Raw genomic sequence first — 22,860 nt, forward strand, 5'->3', positions numbered from 1 at the left:
TTGTTCTCTTTTAGAAATATTCTTTACAGACTAGATGAAAGGACAAGCCAGTTTTCAGTACTGCTAGAGGCACTGGAGCACTGCAAACTACATCAGTCAAATGAGACCATTCAAGCAGCCTTGTCAGAGGTGCTGAACAGCATCAGTTCAGCTCAGGTTTACTTCAAAGCAGGACTTGATGTTTTTGAGACTACCTTAGCTGGAAAGAAATGAGAGAATTCTCTGCATTCCAAGACATTTGTTTACAAGTCACTAAACAAAAGTTCGGCTTGGACCAGAATTTCTCTGAGGATAAAACCTTTCTCAACTTCTCTTTCAGTTGGCGCTTAAATGTAAGGAAATGTGTGTTTTTATAAACGGAAAACAGTCTTTTGCACTGTTTACAGTATATCTCAACTGTCTGTTTCTGAATGTATAAAACAATGGGAGGGAATAACACTTAATGATGTTTGGAAGGACATCTGCTGTATTTTTATATGTAAAATATATTTTTATGACTAAAGAGCTCAATCTTGCAAAGTACCAAGCACGTCCTGTGATACACTGAAGACCTGGTTCTGAGAAACCCCAGAGGTATGCCCAGGTGAGCTTTCCATGCCTACTCTGTCAGAGGAATGACTTAAGTATACTGTTGTATTCCTGAACTTCTTCAGCAAACTCAACTTCTTCTTTACTCCTTTCAGAGTAAGTAATTGAAGGATGTGGCATTTCCTGGGGTATGCAGCGTGGAAGTTAATCTGGAAATGTTCAAAACACTCTTATCAGTGCAATCCAACATCTTTACTCCTGTGGAACAGTAAATACCTCAATTCTGAGAAAACACATACATTTTGATTATCCCACTTCTGAATGAAACAGAACCGTTTTCTCTACTAATTCTCAGAGAGAGAATTTATGTGGTGATTTCAAGTAATTTGAAAAGTTTGCATCAGTAGTTAAATGTATGCAGAAATATTTTGAATCTGTATCTCCCATAAAAGAACTGTCTTGTCTAAGGCCTCCAGGCCTTGTAAGCTTTTATGTTGCTGAAAGAGGCCACATCAAGGTCTCCCTTAATTCCCAGGGAACAGTAAATGAAAATAAGAGCTCGAAGTTCTGGGAACATTTTTGAAGTTACACCACTTGGCCATTCTTGCTATTCCAGGCTGGATCAGTACTGCCCAGCATATAGGACCTGGATTGTTGTCAGAAAAAAGATATATATTAATTCTCTGCCACAGAACCAGGAATTCGTCTTTGAAGACAAGCAGGTGAAGCAGAGGCTGTAATCACACCATTACATTGTTAGCTTGAAGTAATCTCTGAATGAAAGGATGAGGAGGTTCAGTGTCCTAAACCTCTAAGGGGATAACATACACTTAAGAACTGCAAGTCTTAATAATACAAACGCTTAAAATCATTAAACCCTGTTGGGTTTAGAGTTTTACAATTCCAAATGATTCTGGGAAGAGCTTAAAAAATAATTTTATATAGATTCTTAGAATTAAAGTATAATTTATTTGTTGGAAACGTTAAATGTATTGTTATCCGATTTCCCATGGAAATATTACAAAAACATTTCAAGTATCTGTGTGAATGTAAAGAAAAGCCTTCAGGAAAATTTAGAAGTGCACAATTTGATGAAAGGGTGAAAGCTTATGAAATAGCAAAATACATTTTTGGTGTATGTTCACATAGTGAAAAATGAGAGTTGTTTACAGATCTGTGTTTCTGTTTTCCCAAAGACACTGGCAAATGGGCCTCTGTTAGCAGTGGCCTAGGGTAGGCTACATACACTTGTGCTGTTTCTACATTTCTTTGCAAGTTATTGAAACATGGAGAAAAGCATACCTGGTCTGACCAGAGGTGGGACTATGCAGTTGTACAGTCACAATTGAAGTGAAAATATGTTCAGCAACAGTCAGTATGACTGCATGAACTTAGGTATTATTTCCTACTTTTATTTGGCATCTGATAAGCGAGAGTGTATGATTATTCTTTTGCTAATGCAGGTACCAAATGACAGCAAAGAGAGTTTGACTTCTGAAGAGTAACATTTATCATGATGCTCCAAGGTTTGTCTGTCCCTTTGTTTATATATTTTTAATTACAGCAATATTTAAGCTGTTGGAATAGCTACATCTGACTTGTATGTTTATTTTGTGGTAGTGTTTTGGGATATATTACATGCACTAAAATTGAATTTTGTTTTCTAATAGAGGCAACTCTTCTAACAGTATGTTTAGTAACATTTTCTTCAGAATGCTGGCTCATTGTGGAGTCATCTATTGTCTTAAATGATGAGAGTCAGGTGCCATTAAGAGACCAAAAATGGAGATTATCACTTCCTTTAATTCTGCCAGGTGAATTTAATAACTGCTTCCTGTATAGTCCAGCAAGACTTCCTCTAGTGTAGCCTGAAGCGTACTCACGCAAAGTCAGAGAAATCTATTGGGAAGAGTATCTCTCGTGTATGATTTCTCAACCATGTAATTCTTCACTAAAACATTTATTTTGTTTTCTCACTAATGTCCTTCTATAACAACTTTAAAAATAGCAGGCATCAGTGTATTCCACCACAAGAGGCAATGCTACTATAAATACCTGTCAACAAGAATCATAAATTCTTGTTATAGAGATGAATCAGATGAACTGCTCAAGGACTTAAATGCATTGATTTCAATGCTGTCTCACACTTCTAGATCTCAAGGCTTTTATTTCAAATGTTCTGATCGTATGTAAGTGAGTGCTCAGCGATAATATTTGCACCAATATAGTTTTGAAAAAGGCATTTTTGAGCCATATCCTTCCATTGATTTTTAAATCCTACTTTTTGACTTCAAAGAATTTATTGCAAGTTAAGGTCCCAAATACCTGGAGTATTTCTAGCAGAATTTTCCCGCTGTTGAATATCAGCTAAGAGAAGATGTTAGTAAATCATAGTAGCTTACCCAGACTGAATTCACTCCTGTATTGTTTTGAAATGAATTGAGTGCCTTTAAAGGCTGCAGGATGTTTGCAAATTGCCTGAATGATGGTAAAAATCTGTTACCTTTCCAGAGGCATCAACTGCCAGAGACAGTATAACAAATGCATTGATTGCTAAGTAATCTAGAGTCATACTCTCAGAGACCAGAAAATCCTTGCAACTTGCAACATTTGTATGTTAAGATAGTTGATAATAAAAGTCTAATAAGATTTTATTAGTGCATATTTTAGAGAGTACATAAAGAAGCAAAAGTATAATCAACTCGGATGAATAATAAGTACATGGGAGCTGAATTTTGAGTACTAACCTTAAAAAAGGCAGTGAATTGCTTTTATCATCCAAGAAAAACAAGGCTATTTTGATATACGGTGTCTGCGCAAATATGCAAACACACAAATATGCAAATGCCTTATATCTTGAAAACACTGTAGAAATACTAATTTACTTGCAGTGATGTGATACATCTGCATAAATATAGATGTAAATAATAACTACATGCAAAAATTAGCTTGCACTGCTTCACTTACCATTTAGAAGGTATTTCAGTCTGGAGGTGTAAAAGGGGGCTCTTAGCCGAGCTCAGTTCCTGAAGCAGTAGTTAGGGAACAGCTGAATCTCCCCGATATCACAAAAGGGACCTCTACAGGAAAGTCTACACTCTTCCTCAAGCAGAGTCACCTAGGGCTGCCTTTTCAGGAAGGGGCTATGTCCACTAGTCTTGGGAATATCTCCAAGTATGGAGATTCCACAGCCTTTCTGGACAAGGAGTTCCAGTGCATGGTTACCCTCATAGTAAAAAAAAAAAAAAAAAAAAAATGTTTTTTTCTTCCATAGACATAGTTTCTCCAAATCTTTCCCTATATTTCTTAGTTCTTAAATTATTAATATGTTAATTAAACATGCATTCAAAGGATAACCATCATTTCATTCCATGAAAACTCTTGGCAAAGGAAAGTATATAAGGAAGTTTGTACTTCAAGACATAAGGTTTATTTTTAAGTTGTGGAGACTAGTTTCTTTATTCTCTGAGGTCTTTACAGTGCCTGGTTCCCAGTCACAGAATTTCTGTATACATTAAGAGACTAACTGAGAACAAAAGATGCATTAGAAAATGCAAGGAGAAAATGCAGAGAGCACATGGGCAGCTATATGCTATGAATGTATCTATTTTAACCAAACTTCAGGAGCTCGGTGCAATTCTGTAGTTTGTGTTATGCAGAATGACAGGCAAGGTAATTATATGGGTCATTCTGGCTTTAAAAGCTATTAAATGCAGCAAATGCAGTTAAATCTGGGCCTGCATTTTCAAGGGAGCAGTTAAGATGTTCCTCAAAAGCCTTATGTGGTAAGCTGTTATCTGTGTTACCCAGAAAACGGATACCTCTGACAAATGTTATGAACGCTATCTCAGGAAACAAGTATGGAGTGCAAGATGTTCATTCCCTTTGGCTTTCCAGCATTTTATTGGTATTCTGGCAGTTTGAGAAAGGTGAGTGATAGGAAACAAATCTCATTTTAAGACGCGGTGACCCAAATTTTGAGTGCAGTTAGCCTTATACAGCACTGAAAATGTTTAAAATGTAGGAAGGTGTCTTCTGTTGGAGCTCTGAGTATATAAAACTTGGGATAGAGACTCCAGTAATGGCACATAAAGGTCTCAGAAATAGAGAATAAATACTTAGTTACTGTCTATTAAAGGTTGTATCTATGGTGAAAATGACTTGCCTCTCACTACAGATATAGGACTGCATGTCAGTCATTTCACTTTTTCTATTGTGTCAGATCCCTGGTTTTTTTTCTTTTTTTGCTGTCTTTCCTGTATCAATGAGGTATTTGTCCCAGTGTCCTTCGTCTCACCACATCTAGAACTGGCTCCTAGTGTTTGAATCAGTTCAGCTTTTTTGCCCATTGTGCTTGAGTACAGTGGAAAGCTACAAACAATGGTAGAAGATTTGCTCACCTAGTTTAGGAAGTTTTGATTCTAATTCCTACTACTGAAAGTGCTGGAAAGCCAAAAGTGAAGGAAAAATCCTGGTCAAATCCAAATGGATAAATGTAAGGAGATATCATCCGTTAAAGTCAAAGTAGTGTCTATTGACTGTGTACAAACAGCAATATTTCAGTTGTAACTTTTTGAATGGAAGTAGACCAAAAAAAATTTTCTTAGCTTCTAGTCCATTTCTGCAGGAAATTTCCTCAAAAACACCAATGCAGGCAGGAAATAATCTTGAAAGTTTTGATATAAACTTTTTAAAGCTGAATGAATAATAAGAAATGGTAGAGAAACTTAACCGGAGGTGGTATTAGCTGCTTGCAAAATAAAATAGGTAGTATGAAAGCATGTGTTTTTTTCTGGCCATATACACGCCGCCTTTCATTAAATAATGGCTACATACAAAAGGTATATGTATAAATAGATGAGAAAGAGAAGATGGTTAGAGCAGAAGCAAAACTTGGCTCCTGTATTACAGTATTTTAAATGATTATGGATGGCAAAGACTCAAGCCATATGCACAAAAATGTACTTGAATTTGGACACTTGAACCCAGGAAGTGCCTAAAAATAATGAAGACTCACAGGGAAAGCAGATGAGTAGCAAAACATTTACGAGTGTCTGAACTGGACTGGATGTTTTCTAAAACTATGGTGCTATCAGACCGAACATTGTTTTTTCTGAATTTTAATCCCATTGTCTCTGGTCATATCTACACACTCATCGTAAGTGGAGAATATGTACACTTGTAGATTTAGATTCACTAAAAGTTTGTTTCCCCTCAGTCATACTGACATGGTCTGTTTCTTTCAGCGAGATTGACTTTACCATGACCACTTATCAGGGTAATATTCTAAATTAGTAAGGTCAGCAGAATTTGGCCACTATCTGTGGAATTTCCCAAAAGATTTAATAACAGAATATTGGTTTTAGTCTATTCTCTTTAAATCTCTCAATACACATTATTACATTAAGGAGAATCTGAGGAATCTCTTGGTCAATTATAATAAACCTACAGGGCAACATATAAATGTGTACGCGCAAGTGCTGTATTATAACTTAGCATTAACTGAATAATTATTATAAATGTCAGCATGGATTAATGTACGCATACTCTTATGAGCTTCACAGATTGGAATTAATACAAGGGCTTACATTGAAAAATTTAATCAGAGTATAGGTGTGGAACAACTTTTGCTATGAAAATGTGGTATATAGTTACTTGTCTGCCTAATCCATTTTGTTAAAAAAGATTATTTGGTTTTGTTTAAGCTACTTATCTCTGATTTATTTTCCAAGAAGCCTTTGAAAATGAAGTCTTGCTCTTTATTTTTCTTCTAAATGCCTGCTGTCTCTAGTGTTTATGGAAAGCTTACCATGTCTTAAGACAATACAAGGTCTTCCTGTCTGATCACTCGTGGATTATTTTATACAATTAGAAGTGGTATTTCAAAGTATAGATCTTGAAGGAAGGTCATTTACTGAGCTGTTAATGTATATGATATAATACGCTTGGGTGGTTGCCATTGCCATGCAGTGGTGGAAGTATGCAATACGATACTTCCAGGTACTAAAGAGAACAACTATGGTTGTGTGATAATGTTGCAGAGACCTGCTAATCTTCCCCCATTTGAAATTGTTCTAGTTGGAGCATGCTGGTGATATGGCACTGTAATACTCGGTTCTCTTAGCATCAGCTACAAACTTAATACACGTGTTGTGTGAGCTGTCAGTGTGCTCCCACAGTTTATAATGTGACCCTTGTATCCCCGGTCAGCTTTTATGTAGTACGGTCCTGGTACTGATCTGAATGACACCGAAGTGGGATGGTTAAGTCTGACCAAGGTCAGGCTGCTGTTCCCCGCTGTCCTTAAAAAGTTAAATAACATAGTCTACAATTACTTCCGGGATCTTTGGTGTTTTCAGTCTGTGTACAGAAGATTCTGAAGAAGTATAGTGGAACACTGTCGGTTTTTTTTCTTGTAGTCTCATTTCCTGTTCTCAACAGCTGAAATGTCTTGTAGTCGATGAATGCACTAGGGGAGAAGTAAGGAGATGCTTAATATTTTATACTTAAAGCAGATAAGATGAATACAAATTCTCTTTGCTTTCCATTTTCAGTTTATGCAAGCCAATACGCAACATACCCTTATCACATATATTATGATTTCGTATTCTGAGACAAATGGAAAATAAATATAATTCCATATCCAGTGGATATATAATGAATATATAATGAATTCAAGCGACACTTCACATGGGAGAGTTTTAACCATTTGCATGCGGTGAGAAAGAGCACCAGTGAAGATACTTTGAACAGATAGTCTTGGGGGTTTTAGTACAGGTCTAAAAAGTAATATTCTTCTGCCTAAGGCCAGATATTAGCATTGCATTCATACCTAGTTGTGTTTGCTCATTGCTGTACCTTTGAGGATTAATGCTCAAATGCTGTTATCGGTGATTGTGTTAGTCTCAGTATGAACTATTATTTTTATGTCACATAACACCTTACAGATTTTAACTAATCAGATGGAATATGGAAGTATTTCTGCCTTTTGTATTCAAGGGAGCTGCTGTCAACTTGTGTTATCTTTGACACAGCATGTGGGAAGCCTGAATGATGACTTCATTCCATCTACGTCCAAATTTTCATGTAGTAAAATCAAGGTACCACAACTGATAGATATTCAATTCAGAATATTAAGTAACTAGTTTTTTTGAACACGCAGTAACATAATCTTGATGCAGTGATTCCTGGAAACCAATAAATATCATATTATGTGGAAATGTGCAATGAAAGGTTGATTTTTATAATGCATTATAAAATGTTGAGTCTGAATAAAACAGTGTATTTGCAAAACTAATTTACTTAGTATGAAGTGTACATTTATAACATAGTATAATGAAAAGGTAATGTTAACTATTAATGTAAGTAGATTCTACGTACCTTGATTAAGAAGTACATTTTACTTATTTGTGCAGTGAATATGATTTTTGCAGTTTGTGACGGTGGTTGTACAGGTGGCACTGTGGACTGGAATTCAGTAATAGACATTTTTTGAAAGCAGTTGTGAATTAGACATTTTTTTCCATAGTTGCATTTTTGTTAGAAGTTGAACTGGAATATGAAGATATGTATAATGTACATTGCACTGAATGATTTGGAATTATATTCATTTGCTTTTTTGTTGTTTTTGCTTTCTTTTTTTAATTGGTTCTGCCAGTGAGCTGTAACATATGCCTCTCAAGCTGCTGATTTGGTAACATGGATCCCAGGGCATTAAAGTATAATAGAAACTTGGAAGAAGAAGCATAAGGAAGAAAAACATAGCTAGACAGAACCTCAGAAACTGGGATCTGACAGGTAAACTTTGAATTATCCACTTTTTAGATGCTGGTAGATAGCTAGCCCAGATATTCTGATAATTGGTCTTTCAAGTGTAAGGAAATTGGCCCTGGATGTTTTTGAGAATCACAGTTTTCAAAAATAGATACTTTGGCTCAAACTCCCAAGTATTCAGTATGAGAGTTGGGAAAACCAAACAAATGGGGAGAAAAAAACATCAACCCTGAATGCTATCTGAAGAAAGAGACCAATTAGTTCTGAAAATCTTGATGAAATGTCATTGTATGAAATTCATATGATCAGATTTTTCCTGTAGCTCAGAGATCCTGAAGTTATAAAGTAGCTATCCCATGAAAATACAAATTCCATGTTTTGCTAACAGTACATGGGTTGCTTTGAAAGTAATGCCTCCTGTTTGTTTCTGAGGAAACAGCAGCCAATACAGAGAGCACAATAACTATTTGTTGGAGCAAATTCTCAACTACAAAAAGTTATTTTTCAACATACTCACCACCATTTTCACCAGCAATAAACAAGAGCCTACCTGCTGTGTTTGTAAAAATCTGCTCCAATGGAGGCAACCTGCTGTCATCACTGCTGAAATGCACCACTCACCTCCCACTGTTTGGTCTCCATAAACATTCAGCAAGTGTCAGTGAATGTCTATGGATGCCATTTTCCCACATGGAGGAATTCAGTGTCACACCTCTGCTTCAGACACACTTCCATGTCAGACACCATTTTGTCAGGCTGTCCCTCTGCTGCCATCTGTCTCACAGCAACAAAATGGAATGGAATATTGGTGGGAAGGTTCAACCTTTACTGCCATACCACCAACATCTGCCTCTGACATCATGGGCCAACATAATAAAATAGGAGGTGTTACATTCAGAGCAGCCCTTCTGTATAGGAGAACTTGAAGGCTTTTCTTTACTAATGAAGCACTTGAGAGGTATAATGTAATAGTGTCCTTGTAAAATGAATGTGTATTTCCATATTTTATTTCAATTTTGTATAATTTTGTGGGTCTTTTTTTTGTTGTTTTTTTTTTTTTTTTAAATTGCTGTTATGTTCACCAGATTAAAAGTAAAAATAAAATTGACACCTTTCTGATGTTTTTAATAATGGCTAGAATGTAAATCTAGTTTGGTACGTTAGCTCTGTACATACGGCGGCTCCGACTACAAAATCTCATGGAATGTCAAAGACTCATTTGTGAAACATGGTCATTCACAATATGTTTTCTTTAAGCCATGTAAACGTGCCATGAAAATAAAAGTCAGCTCTGCATCAACAACTTTATGTAAGAATCTGATTTTCAATTCCTACTGACAGATTTGAGCAAGTCGGTATCACCAAAAAAAACCATAATTAAAGTCAAATGTTCTTTGCCTTAGTATCAGAATCTTCTGTGGCCTTTCCCAGGAGATTTAAACCTTATTTTCTTTCATCAAGTATTTTTTTTTGGAACAATAAAATTATTTATAAATATATATACATGTTATTTACATATATTGTATATGTACTTTTAACACATTATAATAGTTCCAAATAGCCAAGCTTTGTATAGAATGTATTTGTCTGAAAGAATGGAAATATAAAAAGGTCTTCTCCACTTTTTCCTTTAACCTTCAGCTAGCTCTATAGCATCTTTTGCTCTCGTGTTCCTTCTCAAGTAGTACCATAGAGATCCACATTAGAATGGAGTCCACGTGTAATTACGAAGGCATTTGCATTTTATATGAAGCATTAGGTATGGTAACCATGCAACTGAAGTAATGAATAATTTGACACTGTCACAGTTTAATGTTTATGTGCTGTGCTTATGAGTAGGATGGGAGCAGAAACAATGAATCCAACACAATCTGACCAGAACTGGATGAAAGTCCTCAGAGTGACAAAAATGGGCACTGGGAAAGGCAGCTGCTGATAAGAAGATTTCAGTGTAAGAGAAGGCAGAAAGTGGAGGTCTGCTCTTGCCCAAAGAACTGATCCTGTTTAACCAGCCCTGACCCTGTTCCGAATGTGCTGTAGACCAGTAAGAGCGGATCGCCCCACACTGATGGGTGTGATCGGAGTGGGAAGGGCGAGGTATGAGACAAGAGAGGATAGACTAAAACTAGTAACAGTAGCAAATCTGTCTTTGAGAGAGAAACTCGAGCCCCTGTAAGCTAACTTCTATGTTTCATCATCAGGAAATGGCTCCGAGATACTTAGTAACAACAACTGGATCGCCCCTTTCTCCCCAACAGGCAAGGAGAGTGAGTGGTCCTTGGGCTAGCTAAGGTAAGCTAGGTCTAAATAACTGAGTTTAAAAAGCCCTAAATCTTTTGCTGAGGCACCAAAGCAGATAGTTCTTTCAGCACAGTGACCTTGAAGAGTCCACTGACCTTACTTCAACCTCTTTCTGCTTATAGTCCTCTGCTCTGGGCTGCATCTCAAATACTGTAAACTGAGATCAGTCCTTTGAGATTGTCAACATGCATCAAATGAAGATCTCATCTGCATGTTTGAGGCTCAGCTACAAATGGGAGAAGCACTCTCTGACATTGTTTGACAGTCTCATTTCAAGAGAAATCTAGTAAGGTTTTCTAGTCAATGTCTTGAATTCATCTTTGGTGTATTTCAGCTGAGGTCAGTGATATGCCAGAGATGAATTATCCCATTGGTTTAAGGACTGCTTTTCCTACACAAAGGAGAACACACATCAGAACTAATACCATAATACCATCATATTTACCTCCTTTTAACGTTAGTGTCATTGGTTTATAGTGACTATTGTTCTTAAAAATTTGACTTCTCCCTAGAACAAAAAGTTACCTGCCACCCCTTATGTGTAAACTGCTTTCCTACTGTATAATACCAATCAGTTTCAGATAGCGGCATTTCATATCTCTTACCCTTGATTAGAGAAGATGATGATAAGCGCAGTATCAGAACTCTGTCATTGCCTCTTCTACAGGAAGAAGGGAAAATATGATTTCTATGAAAATAATAAAAAAAGAGAAAATAATAGAATATAGAGAAAATAATAGAAAATAATAGAGATGTACTTTAAGAGATGAAACTATAAAAAGCTAAAATACAAAACTTAAAACAGTATGCATTCACATGGCCGTTGGTCATGCAGTTTAGAATGAAAGTTAGAGAATGACTGTGTAAAGTGAAGCAAAAAGGTATCATTTTATGTCAATACTGAAGACAAAACTCTGAGATGATGGCTTTGAATTGATAGAATAAACTTGTGGAGGCTGTTACAGAAGAGAGAAAAAAAACCCTTAAGGTTAAACACTGTGGTTTAAGATCAAGTAGCACCAATACATGTAAGTTGTAGTATAAGAGAAGACTTACTGCCATATGACTTCTCATACAGTGAAATGTCCATTACCTATCAAAAGGAGCTGTTGAATTCCAAACTGGAACATCCATCCAGAAAAGCCAGGAGAAAAAGAGTTTGCTGTCTGCACCTACCACCAAAAGACTGACGTTTCTAAGTTTATTTTTGTGTTTTTCCTCTGAATAACAACAGAGATCAGTGTTGGAATTCATAAAGATGGATTTGTCTAGCCTGGGTGACAGGCAGGTGTTTGTCAGCGTGGGACTGCACATGAAAGATGGTCAAATTAGCTGAGTAAGTTTCCACATATGTCATGTGTCACTGCGTTTCCTAAAGTGAAAGATCACTGTGTTATCTAAAATGAAGATGCAGAACTGTAGTGGGGGACCTTGATATGCAGATGTTACTTCTATAGTGAGCAAGAAAAATGAGCTGATACCCCCACACATGAAGTTCACATTTCAAATGCTAGCAGAATGACCCTGTAATGAACACCAACTGAGTTCACTTTTAGGACTCTGCCATTCATAAAGTGCCTGTCATGCTCTCCTAGCCTAATATAATCAGGGCCCTATGAGTGAGTAATAGCCTTGTATTCATAATAAGGCAATTTATTATCCTATATGTAAAATGACAACTTCATTATCATTCACTATTATGAAATAGCAGGGAAAGCAGCAGTTGAAATAAAAAGGCAGCTTTTAAAATAGTTCTTTTTAAAAGTATGAAAATTCAATACATAAATTGTGGCATGTAACATTTGTATTAATATGTGAAGAATTTATCTTGATGTTCCATGGCATACTCCACTGATATTTTATCATTACATAGAGAGAGAAGTATTTACAGTGGCTGCTTGCAGCATCATGGCTTCTTTTTTTTTTTTTTTCCCCCCAGCTACCTTTGCACCTCCCACTGGGTACTTTTAGACTGGTGGAATTCTGCCTCGGTTACTTTCCTAGCCATCCAAGGAATTGACCCTGGTCGGTGCAAATTTGTAAACTGAATGCAAATACTTAGTTCTAGTGACAGAATAGTGCAAATTACTTGCCAGAGGATTGGTCCCATTATTTCCAGGAGGCCTACAAAATCCATATGTAATAAACAACTGTCCATTCAGCTCTTGCTGGTTCTACTGCCTTTTTTGGAATATAGGGAACTATCTCAGAATAATTATACATCTTTTCTATTATCTATTAATGTTTCTGAGAAAAAATCCTGTTCAGAATACAGTAATTTGCTTCAAATTACATATTGATGCCTACCATTTTGTAAGTCCTGAATCAATAAAAATGAACGTGTCCATGATAAGTAGCTCATTGAGTAGATATTAGAATATTCCATAATAAAGTGTGATCGAATACGTTAGGGTTAGTATCATTAAGTGTAGCTGGGAAGGTGTGTTACATCAGTGGGGAGGGACCACAAAGAGAAGAGGATGGGAACAGCATGAAGTTGAAAGAGTTGATACACCACGTTATCTCCTTTCTTCAGAATGTTGTAGGGTTTGTGTATTCTAATAACTTTTCTATACCAGTTTGCTTTCTGGAGATCATTCAGTGCTATGACCAGGCCTCACCCTGCGCGTTTTGGGGATCTCCAATGCAGTCTGCCCAAGGAACTACCTTGCAGGTATGGTATGAATGTAATAGAATCTTTTGTAAGAGGGAGCGGTGGTTACTGCTGTTATATGATACTTTCTGGAAAACTTTAGCTGGAATAGATGTTTGCATTCTAATGTTTTTAGGGCTCAATAATGGGTAATCTATACGATGAATGCTAAGACAGAAAGCTATACTGAACCAGCAAATAAGTTTAGTAGGAAAAAAAAGTGACTTGTATAAGCACATCCAAGTCTCTAAGCTGATCTGTGTCATGATACTCTATAGACAGTGGGACTAAAGTGAAAGGATTCTGCAAAGAATCAGGAAGACAGGTATATCTGGGACCCCCTTTGTTCCAGCAGAGAACCATACCTGCTGGACCGTCCTTTGCAAGCCTTTGTCAGCGACAGAGATTTTTGCCAAGATAAATGTCTCTTGTCAGAGAACAGTTACATTCCCCCCTTTTCTCTTTTCTCTTTTTTCCTTTTTTTTTTCTTTTTTTTTGCTCCAAGAGGATGTACAAAGACTTAAGAATTCTCTCCCTGACCAATTGTATGACACTTCAGATAAATCTTTATATGCAATAATACTCAAGGACCTAAGTAATACATCATATTTGATCTGACCAGGCATAAATCATTTATTCATGATATATCATTCATAACTTGATTCATTGACTCATCTTTAGACAAGACAAGGTCAGTAGAAAAAAATGATTAAGCTTTTTGCCTGCAGGAAAAAGAAGCTTAAACAATAAATTCATCTTCACATCTGACTTTATGAAACTTGACAGAGAAGATTTTAAAAATAGAAGTAGAAGTCTTAAAAAGCCAAGTTTTACTCCCAATTACACTGATTTAAATCTACAGTCACTCCACTGACTATAGAGTAAATGGGAAAAGCCTGTACGAGTCAGTAGAATCACTCTGGACTTCGTATCATCAGGGAAGAATTTGATTCTGAAAGAGGGGACGTGGACATTTAAAGTTGAAAATGATGTCCCTGAATATTTTATCGGATCAAAGATGGCAGATCAGACTCCATACCCACTCACATCATTATAAATCTGGCAAAATGACATGAAATTTCAGACTAGTCCGAGCCTTCTAGCAAGCTGAACTAAACAGCCTCCTTGATTTACAGTTGGCATTTCTGCCTGTGTTACTATTAGAATTTAATTTCAGTGGAGCTGTTGTCCCCTTGACAGCAGCATCTGGAGAAGAGGTCATTCTTTCTTCTGTTAAATCACGTAAGGTGGAAGAGCATGTCATTTCCCTGCAGTGTGTCCATGGTCCTAGCGCTCTGTTCTGATATGTTTCCAAGCCTTTGCTCACAGAAGAGGACTGAAATTTCCTCATAAAGTTCTAGTGCAGTGCTGATACTATTTGTTGTGGAATAATTTTCTTAAGAGGAAATAATAACCATTATTCAGATAAAGTAAGGCAGATTCCTCCAAGTAATTTAGAATCGTCCAAGTCCATAAATGTCCAGAGGGCACAATGAAATTCCAGTAAGTGTCTATGCATTTATTTTAAAATAAAACAAACTGAAGCAAATTCTCAAGGTTGAACTTTATTCAATTTAGTAGAAATCTCAACTCCGTTTGCAGATCTGAGAGTGACTAAATGCCATTATCATCCAGTGAAACTGATAGAAATTGAGGGTGCTTAATTCATTAAACCCTTTGGAATTCTTCTACTTGTTTTTAAGAAATAGAGATGGAAAAGCATAACCGTGAAAACAGTCACGATCAGCATTTTATATCAATGAACCTGGAAGCAGATACAAGTAAAAGATAATGCTACACTGGAAAAGAAGCTGTAAGAGAGATTATGAGGAGTCACCTCAGAGAGATTCAGAGAAGCTTTATTTTCTTTTTGTCTTTTTCTATTTCAGGCTGTTGTGTTGCACAGTAGCCTAGCAAATGCTACAAATTACAAATATGTGCTGGAGAGTCCTTGAGCCCTGCGTCTTCCCTACCTATCATTCTAAGAACCTTCGCTAAATAATCTGATACTGATTTCACATCTCTGGTGTTCAGTAGCCTTTAAAATTTCCCATTTCTTTACTCTGCGATTGTGCTTCAGGCAGTAGCATAAGACAGAAATATATTGGCTCAAGACATGCAATAGTGTTTTCTTATCTCACAGTACTCACAAGGAGCACTAGCTGTATTTTTTTTTTAATTAGTATTCTTAAATGAATATACTTTTGTTTATTCTTGAAATAATTATTTTAACAATCCTAAAGGTAAATTCCAACTTGGCACCTAATCTATGTACAGCACTATCTGCAAAATAAAATGAAATAAAATAAAAATTCATCCACAGAAGAAGGATAGGGTAGAACTACAGCAAGAACTCGGAGCCCACTCTTGTCACCTATACACATAACGATTTTAAAGGAAGATGAAGCCAGTGGCTCCTTGTGCTAGCGTGATCCAGTCTGGAAGAGAAAGGAGTTTCTCTGAAGCCTCTAGCTTTAGATTTGAATACTTTAGCTCATCCCATGTAACTTTGTATAGCTCCCAAACTTATAATGAAGTTGTTCTATTCTAAGCAAGAGAGACACAAAATAATCAAATAATCATTTACTGAGAGCTAGTCTGCTTGTTTCTCTGTTTCTTTTGTAGTTCTTTATGCATAGATTTCTATGCTGGTGTAATTTAAATTCCTGCAGAAGTTTTCTACTCTGTTTCAAGGACATTGTGGCTTGACACTATTCTAATGACACATTCCATTATTGCTGTTCTATTTCTCACCCATACAAATGAAGTATTACATTGATATTGTTAAGGATCTTGAATCAAGTTCTTTCCTGAGAAAAATCCACTGATTTTGGCCAAATAAAGCATCTCTTTAATATTGGCCAGTTACATTTTATTATTATCTCACAATGAATTTCTCCAGCATAAAGCATTCCGCTTCCTTTCCTTGTGGTATTCTTCTGTCAGCGCATGGGGATGTCTCAGTGATCTGGTGCTGTATTAACTTAGTAAATATATTTCTGCATTCCAGATCAGTCCTTTCTTATTCATTGCATTGTTCCCTTTCTTCCTGGTATTAAGCATTGTATAAAGTCACCCTATTGCCAAGTTAATTTGTGATATTGTGCAATGCTAGAATTTTAGACCAAAGCCTTGTTCGTCTAGAAATGAAGACATTGCGCTTTATGAAAAGTTACCTATACACTACCCTTTAACGTGATGTATTTTCTTATTTGGACTTAATAAGCTATGTATTTACTTCTTAAAGCAGATGTGGAAATAAATGGCTTCTCACATACTCTTAGTCCAGAGATATATAACTATTCAAATTCAAGCCTTTTCTACTATATTAGAAACATAAAGGAGTGCAGTTTTGCAGCTTAAATATCAATTTTTTTTATAATCCCGGTACTAAACACGTATATTCCGTGTTTAAAAATAAAAATACAAATTCTTTTTGCTATGGTTTTCAAGCTGCGTTTTTTTGAATGAGTAAAGGCACCCTCTAAAGATAGGAATATATCATTCAGCATGTCTGGCTGTATTTCCCAATTGCTGTTAAAAACAAAAAAACATTAATACTAAAGCATGATGCTCGGTGGATAAGGTCAAATTCATTCTGCAGGTATAATGACATAATTTATGAGATATGTATATAGCAATAAAGGAGAATATTGATACATTAATATACATTTGAAAATCAAAGACCATTTATCTCCTGGCAGTTTTAGCACATGTTCAATGCTACATGATAGTAAACCTTTTTCTATTTTTCCTTTCTAAATGAAGGGCAGAGAAGCTATTTAAAAACTAAAAGGGATTGAATCTACAGAGGACACTCGGAAGTCTGAAACTTGTGGAGCATTATGTCAAAACAGATGGGATTGCACAGAGGGACAATACCAGGTGTAAATGGAAGACTACAAAGAATTATTCCAGCTTTTGGGTTAGGTAAGTGCTCTATCACATGTGCTAAGTGTTATTGCTCCATTACACGTATGGAAAAATTAAGTGTAAGTGCAACACACAGGGTCATTCATGAGAACTCAGAAAAAAAAATCGTCCAAGATTTCCAGTCCACTGTTCTATTCAACAGAAAAACAGGGAAAATCAGCTGTGTAATTAATTCATCATTTTGTGTAAGTAATGGAAAATCGTATCACTGCATTTCTGTGTTTAATTTCATATTGAAACTGGTTTGTAATATTAAATATTTGCTGTTCTCACAAGAATTGAGGTATGCAGTGAATGTCACTGGGACATAAAATAGCGACTGATTAAGGATCAGTATGGCATTACCAAGTTGTAGCGCAGAAATGTCTTATGGCCTACCACAAGCAGCAAAAGCTGTTAGATTGGTAGCTCTCAGGCAAGACATCCAACTCTCTGGGCAGAAGCAGCTGTCTGAGATCCTAGGGAACTACCCAGTATTCTCCTTCTGCAGGTCTTGTCATTCAGACCAGTGTGCAAACAGGGCTCTTTCTGTCACTCTATCAGGAAAACCTCAAATTAAATTGAATTTTCCCCAAATTTACAGTTAAACTTGGGTGTGGTATGGCCCTCTTTCAGATGTATTGCACATTGTGAAGTCAGTGTTGATTTTACAATGGTAGTTTCTTCCCTCAGCAAATATGTACATAGTTCGGGTAGAGTTTTTCAGGCTTAATAGAATGTGAATGCATTTTTTTTTTCCTGTTCGTTGGTTGTTGTTTTTGTTTGTTTCTATGTAGCGCTGACTTTCTCTACCCTCCTACCTGTTTTCATTTTTTCTGCTTCTCATTGTTTCCATGCAAGCGTATAATTCAGCCAGAATAGTATACTCTGCAGGTTGGTCAGCACGGAAAGATACAGAAGTTACATATTGAGTTTTTCATGAAAAAACAGTAATCTATTACAGCTCTGCTGGAATTGAACACAAATGCACAACATTCTGTATGCAGTCTGTCTTGCATCTTCCTAACGCAGGTATAAATTTGCACTTAAATTGCCACAGTTTGGCCCATTTTTTATGTTGCATTTCAATCTTGACCAGGCTACAGCTTAGAGCAAAATGTAAAGAAAATATGAACTCCTGTTAAGAAAATTCAATGTCATTTTCAGGTTCAGTACTGTCGAGGTAGGGATAATGAAACATGTTTTCCTGAATCTTTAAAAATTGTCATGACTTGGTTACAATCTTTTTGCTCAGGCCATAGTTCCAGTGGCACTGAAACCGATTAATTTTGTTTCTATATACTGAATTTGCTTTTAATATGCTTACATTACAACACTGGCTTTTCTGCGGTAGGTAAAATACTTGCGTGATATTTTAAAGCCAGACTTTTTCCTACTTGGAGAAATCAGCTATGATATCTGCAAAAATATTCATATCTTTAGAATATGCGTTAGTTTCCTGGGAGAAGCTTCCAAGCATGGTACCAATCTGGATTTCTCCTCCGAAAGGCTAACTGAATGGAATACTAACTAGTCTTTGCTCAGTACATTGGATAAATGTGGTGATTTCTATTTATAAAGTTAAGTGATAGAGATCAGCCTGATGCTGTGGCATGATGTTGAGATAGCACGGCCTTTCTCTGGCATAATTTGTGTTCATACAGCGAGTTGTAATCTCTCTGAGAAACAAATGGAAATCAGAAATCTGAATTCTTTTTCTGGCTTCGATGTCCCAGGCTAAACAAGTAGAATTGCTCAGTTTTCTAAAGGGATACCTCAAATTTAAAACACAATTTAGTAGCATGCATGCAAAATTTTGTGTCATATGAGGGAAGATGGTTGAAGCAGCATCAGCTGTGTGGGAGACCAAGTCCAGTAATTAGCTTTCTTTACATTTGGCAACAAATAGCTGTGCAGTAATATTAGAAGAGCATCACTGGAGCTAATTTTCAGTAATGTGACTCCTTGATATTACAAAAGCATGAATCTAATTAAATAAAGTTAATTGAATTTTAAAAGGCCGCTTACAACTCACACATCGGGTGGTTTTCTGTATCACATCATCAGAAATATCTCTTTGTGAGGAAAAAAGCAGTAAGGAACAAAACCAGAGTAAGTAACAAAAACAAAACAACACTCCTCCTACCTTAAACTGATTACATTTTCTTCCCAACTATCCTGTGTACTCAATGTGCTTGGCACTTCTCATTGTATAATTTTATCCCTGACTCCATTTATATAAAGAAGTATGAGAAAAAGATGAGAAACATGTACCTTAAAGATCAGAGCCCCCATATCAAACAGTTCTGAGAAAGAAAAATCTCACCTTCTGTGCAGTGTCAAGGAGAAATAAGATGGAGACTAAAGGAAACCTGCTGTAAGAAAGCTGGACAAAGTATGACCTCATCATACTAGAGCTGCTGACTAGTGATGATCAAGAAAAGTCACAGAGTTGCCACTCTATGAAGAGACAAATTTTGGAACATACGTCTACAGAATTCAGACTTCACAGAAGAGGAGACGTCCACCTTGACAGCCTTGTGTGAGATGGTGCAAGTCTTTTAGCTAATTTGAGTTCAGGCTAGGTTTTGGATATGTCAATATGGGTGAGAAAATGGGCTGAGAGAGAAGGAAAATGTTATTTCATCTTTTGCACTTGTGAAAGGCCAACTTGTCACTGATATTATTATCTGAAATTCTTCCCAAAGTTTATTCCCCAAGAACCTGCTCACCAGAAAACTCTATGGATCAACTATCAGTCTTATCAGCTCCCACGGATTTAATCAATAGTTGTCTTGAGTCCATATAATCACAACTTAACCCCTAGTAGTTGTTTTTGAAAGGAACTCTCTTGGGTGCCACAAACCAGTTGAAAACACAATTATTCTTGGCTTTCTGTGTTGCAAAGAAGAAAAGAAAAATTCATAATCAAAGCTGCATAATGAAGAGAATGGCAGCTTACTTATGGAAGGTGCGTTTTCATCTTCAGCAATTGAGGAAGAAATGACTTCTGAGAATACAAATGAGGAAAATCAAATACCTCAAAATCTTTGGGAGGAAATTTTGACTTATCAGATAATGAGCTAGCTTTCAGTGATGAGAATGATAATGATTCCATTACTAATACTGATAATAATAATAATGGCAGTGTATGAGCTTAGCAAACAGTTTGCATCTGGTGGGAGAATAAATTATTAATACAATAATTGAAAAAAAGACATGAAAAGATACAGCTTTTTAAAAAATGCTGTAAGAGGCATGAAGAAGCATAACGGTAATAAATTAAATGAAGAAATATGGAATTTGTTAGTTTTATTTACAGAAACTGGAATAAAATTGCCAGGTAGAGGAAACACATTAGCAGCTTGAATTCAGATCTATCCTACTACTGTCCTTGAATCTGAGTGTAATGATAAATTGTCAGATGTCCAGAAAGATTGTTACTTGTGCCAGTTTTTAATATCCTGATCACCTGGGACTGCCTGGAAAAAAAGAAAATGGATGGCCAAAATCATTATCCTTGTTTTTTTTTTCTAAAAACTGGGAACTTTCCCTTTCTGTAAGATAATCCAATATCAGCTACTAAAGCAAGATAGAGAGCCTGAAATATGATCTACTTTCCCTTGAGAATAACAAAGGTTTTCTCACAGACATCAACAGAGATTGGAATGGAACCAAAATGATCAAGAAGACTGATAATGTCTGCACTAATTAGGATAGTTGGTTATCAAATATACACCTAAACTGTTCCATAAAACATGGCCTGCCAGATCTAGCCTCAAGGGACAGTTCTACAGAGTCAGTATGAGAAGTTATGTTGATACAGAAACTATTATCACCAGCTGACATTTACCTTCCATCCCTTTATCTAAAATCATACTTCTATTCATTCATAATCTATGATAAGTAAAATATACATCAGAGGAATACATTATGTAATAAGCCCCGTATAGTAATTTCCAGCCAAGCTAGTCAAAGCTGCAGTTTTAATGAACTTCAGGTTCTCACTTGGTGCTCTGTAGGGAGAGAATCGATGAGCTGATTCCAGTGGCCCTGATGCCAGCACTTCTACTGTTAAACAGAATACCCTGCTCATGCCTCATCCATGGCCTCTGACCAAGAACATCTGGGGAAGGAAAAACAATGGTTAAACACAGACTGAAGAAATAGTTTGTTTTCTGGAAGCATCGCCTAATGCCCTATGCTATCATGGCCATAAGAAAGGCCTGGGCTGACTGCTGTCCACTGTCACTGAGTAAATGCAGCTCACTGGGAGAATCTAGTCATAAGTGACCAGCTTCAAGGCAGGATTTCAGAACTGGCTTGTGCAACAACGTAAGCATATAATAAATAAAGAAAAAAAAAAAACCTTATTTTCTTCCGCTCTTTCTCCCTTTTACTTCATAGTGACAGAGACTGTAAGCAGATTTAATAAAAGAGACTACGGCACAGCAGAAAACTCGATTTTCTCTGCATTGAGTGTTGTCAGGTGCTCTAAACACATGCTTTGTGTCAATTTTGCTTAATATTATACAACTCTTCTAAGTGTCAGGCTATAAAATATTGATCTGCATGATTTATCTTTAATGTAGTGCTGAAATTTCCTACTCTGAAGAAAATCTGAATGGGTGTAAATGTGGAAGGAGCAGTCTGGCTGTTTGGAGGATTTATTCCAGAAAAGTGAGTCGCACTTTCGCAATATAGCTTACTGTGTGAAAATAAAATTTTCCTTTAATAAGGAGCAATAAAATAAAATTTTTCCTTTAATGATCATATTTGAAGGATGAAGGGTGGAGTTAAAGACAAGACGACTCTCCTGTTACTATCACGCGCAAAACAGACTCCATTTGGGAAAAAAATAAATTGAAAATTACATTAACGGCCACTTAAAATAGGTTTTTTTAAGAACCCACAAAATGGCCGCCGGGCTCCGGGGCGCCACGTGGCGCAGCCCGTGCAGCCGGCAGCCAACGGCTGGGCCACACCTCGCCTCGCGGGGGCGACGCAGCGCTGCACGCGCGGGGCAGCAGCGCCGGGTGCCGTCCTTTTGCAGTGCGTGCTGAGGAGAGGACGTGGAGGGAATCCGCCATCCGAGTGGGACAGGCAGGTCAGTTTTCCAAAAAGAAGAAGGCTGATGTTGCACAGTTTGCTTTGGTCTCTGTATTTTGCAATGATGCAGTTCATATATTGCATTCTTCCTCTGTGTTTCTGCCTTCTGTGTGAGCTCTAATGGTGATCAAAACTTATTTAGCTGTTTATCTTTCATTCACAGTGCGTCTGAAGGAGGCACTTTCTATATGCAGAGCCAAATGGTTTTGCTTAATTTGGTCTTTTAGTAGACAAGGAGGGGATTGGACAATGTATTAAGTGAACAAAGAGTCTGTAACTACATGGAGTGTATAAGACAGCTCTTTAAAACTCGTATTGATTAATAGCTTATAGAAATGTAGTGGTAGTGTGAAATGCAACTCTGGTTTAGCAATGTTTAACTGTGAGATGGATAGCCTTAAATAATCAATAACAATAGACAATTAGGATGCTAAGGTAATTATGAGACTGGCAGTGGATGGTCAATAGTCGTTAATGCTGGGCAGTAATGGCAGCGGATGGCTGCCGCCAACCACCCACTGCAGGCACTGCAGTGCAGGCAGCAGAGCCCACAGCCATGGCAGCGTTCCCCAGCACTGGGCCTC

General features: G+C 36.8%; 1 protein-coding gene and 1 long non-coding RNA gene across 29 annotated transcripts in view; one reads left to right on the top strand and one right to left on the bottom strand.

The window, feature by feature from the left end:
- NAALADL2 (N-acetylated alpha-linked acidic dipeptidase like 2) overlaps positions 1-17,150 on the top strand; it is a 410,961-nt gene extending 393,811 nt beyond the window's left edge. For 10 of the 27 annotated variants that reach the window (XM_021395573.1, XM_021395570.1, XM_021395571.1 and 7 more), the window contains one exon: positions 15-7,186. In XM_021395573.1, the coding sequence (XP_021251248.1) occupies positions 15-213 (199 nt within the window). In that variant the 3' untranslated portion in view covers positions 214-7,186. Of the gene's footprint in view, positions 1-14; positions 8,825-10,140; positions 10,399-10,502; positions 10,594-11,836; positions 11,939-13,181; positions 13,277-17,023 lie in introns of those variants that run through there. The other 17 variants (XR_002438220.1, XR_002438222.1, XR_002438227.1 and 14 more) reach the window with 17 other exon arrangements.
- Positions 19,509-22,270, bottom strand: LOC110398171. Of its 2 annotated transcripts, none has more exons than XR_002438242.1 (3): positions 22,042-22,270; positions 21,176-21,293; positions 19,509-20,649 (listed from the first exon to the last, which is right to left on the bottom strand). It is a non-coding gene; the product is annotated as an uncharacterized LOC110398171 (long non-coding RNA). The 2 variants fall into 2 exon arrangements; XR_002438243.1 differs by lacking the exon at positions 22,042-22,270 and adding an exon at positions 21,537-21,753.

The sequence above is a fragment of the Numida meleagris genome, chromosome 4 (assembly GCF_002078875.1).
Source record: "Numida meleagris isolate 19003 breed g44 Domestic line chromosome 4, NumMel1.0, whole genome shotgun sequence".
Taxonomy (NCBI): Eukaryota; Metazoa; Chordata; class Aves; order Galliformes; family Numididae; genus Numida; species Numida meleagris.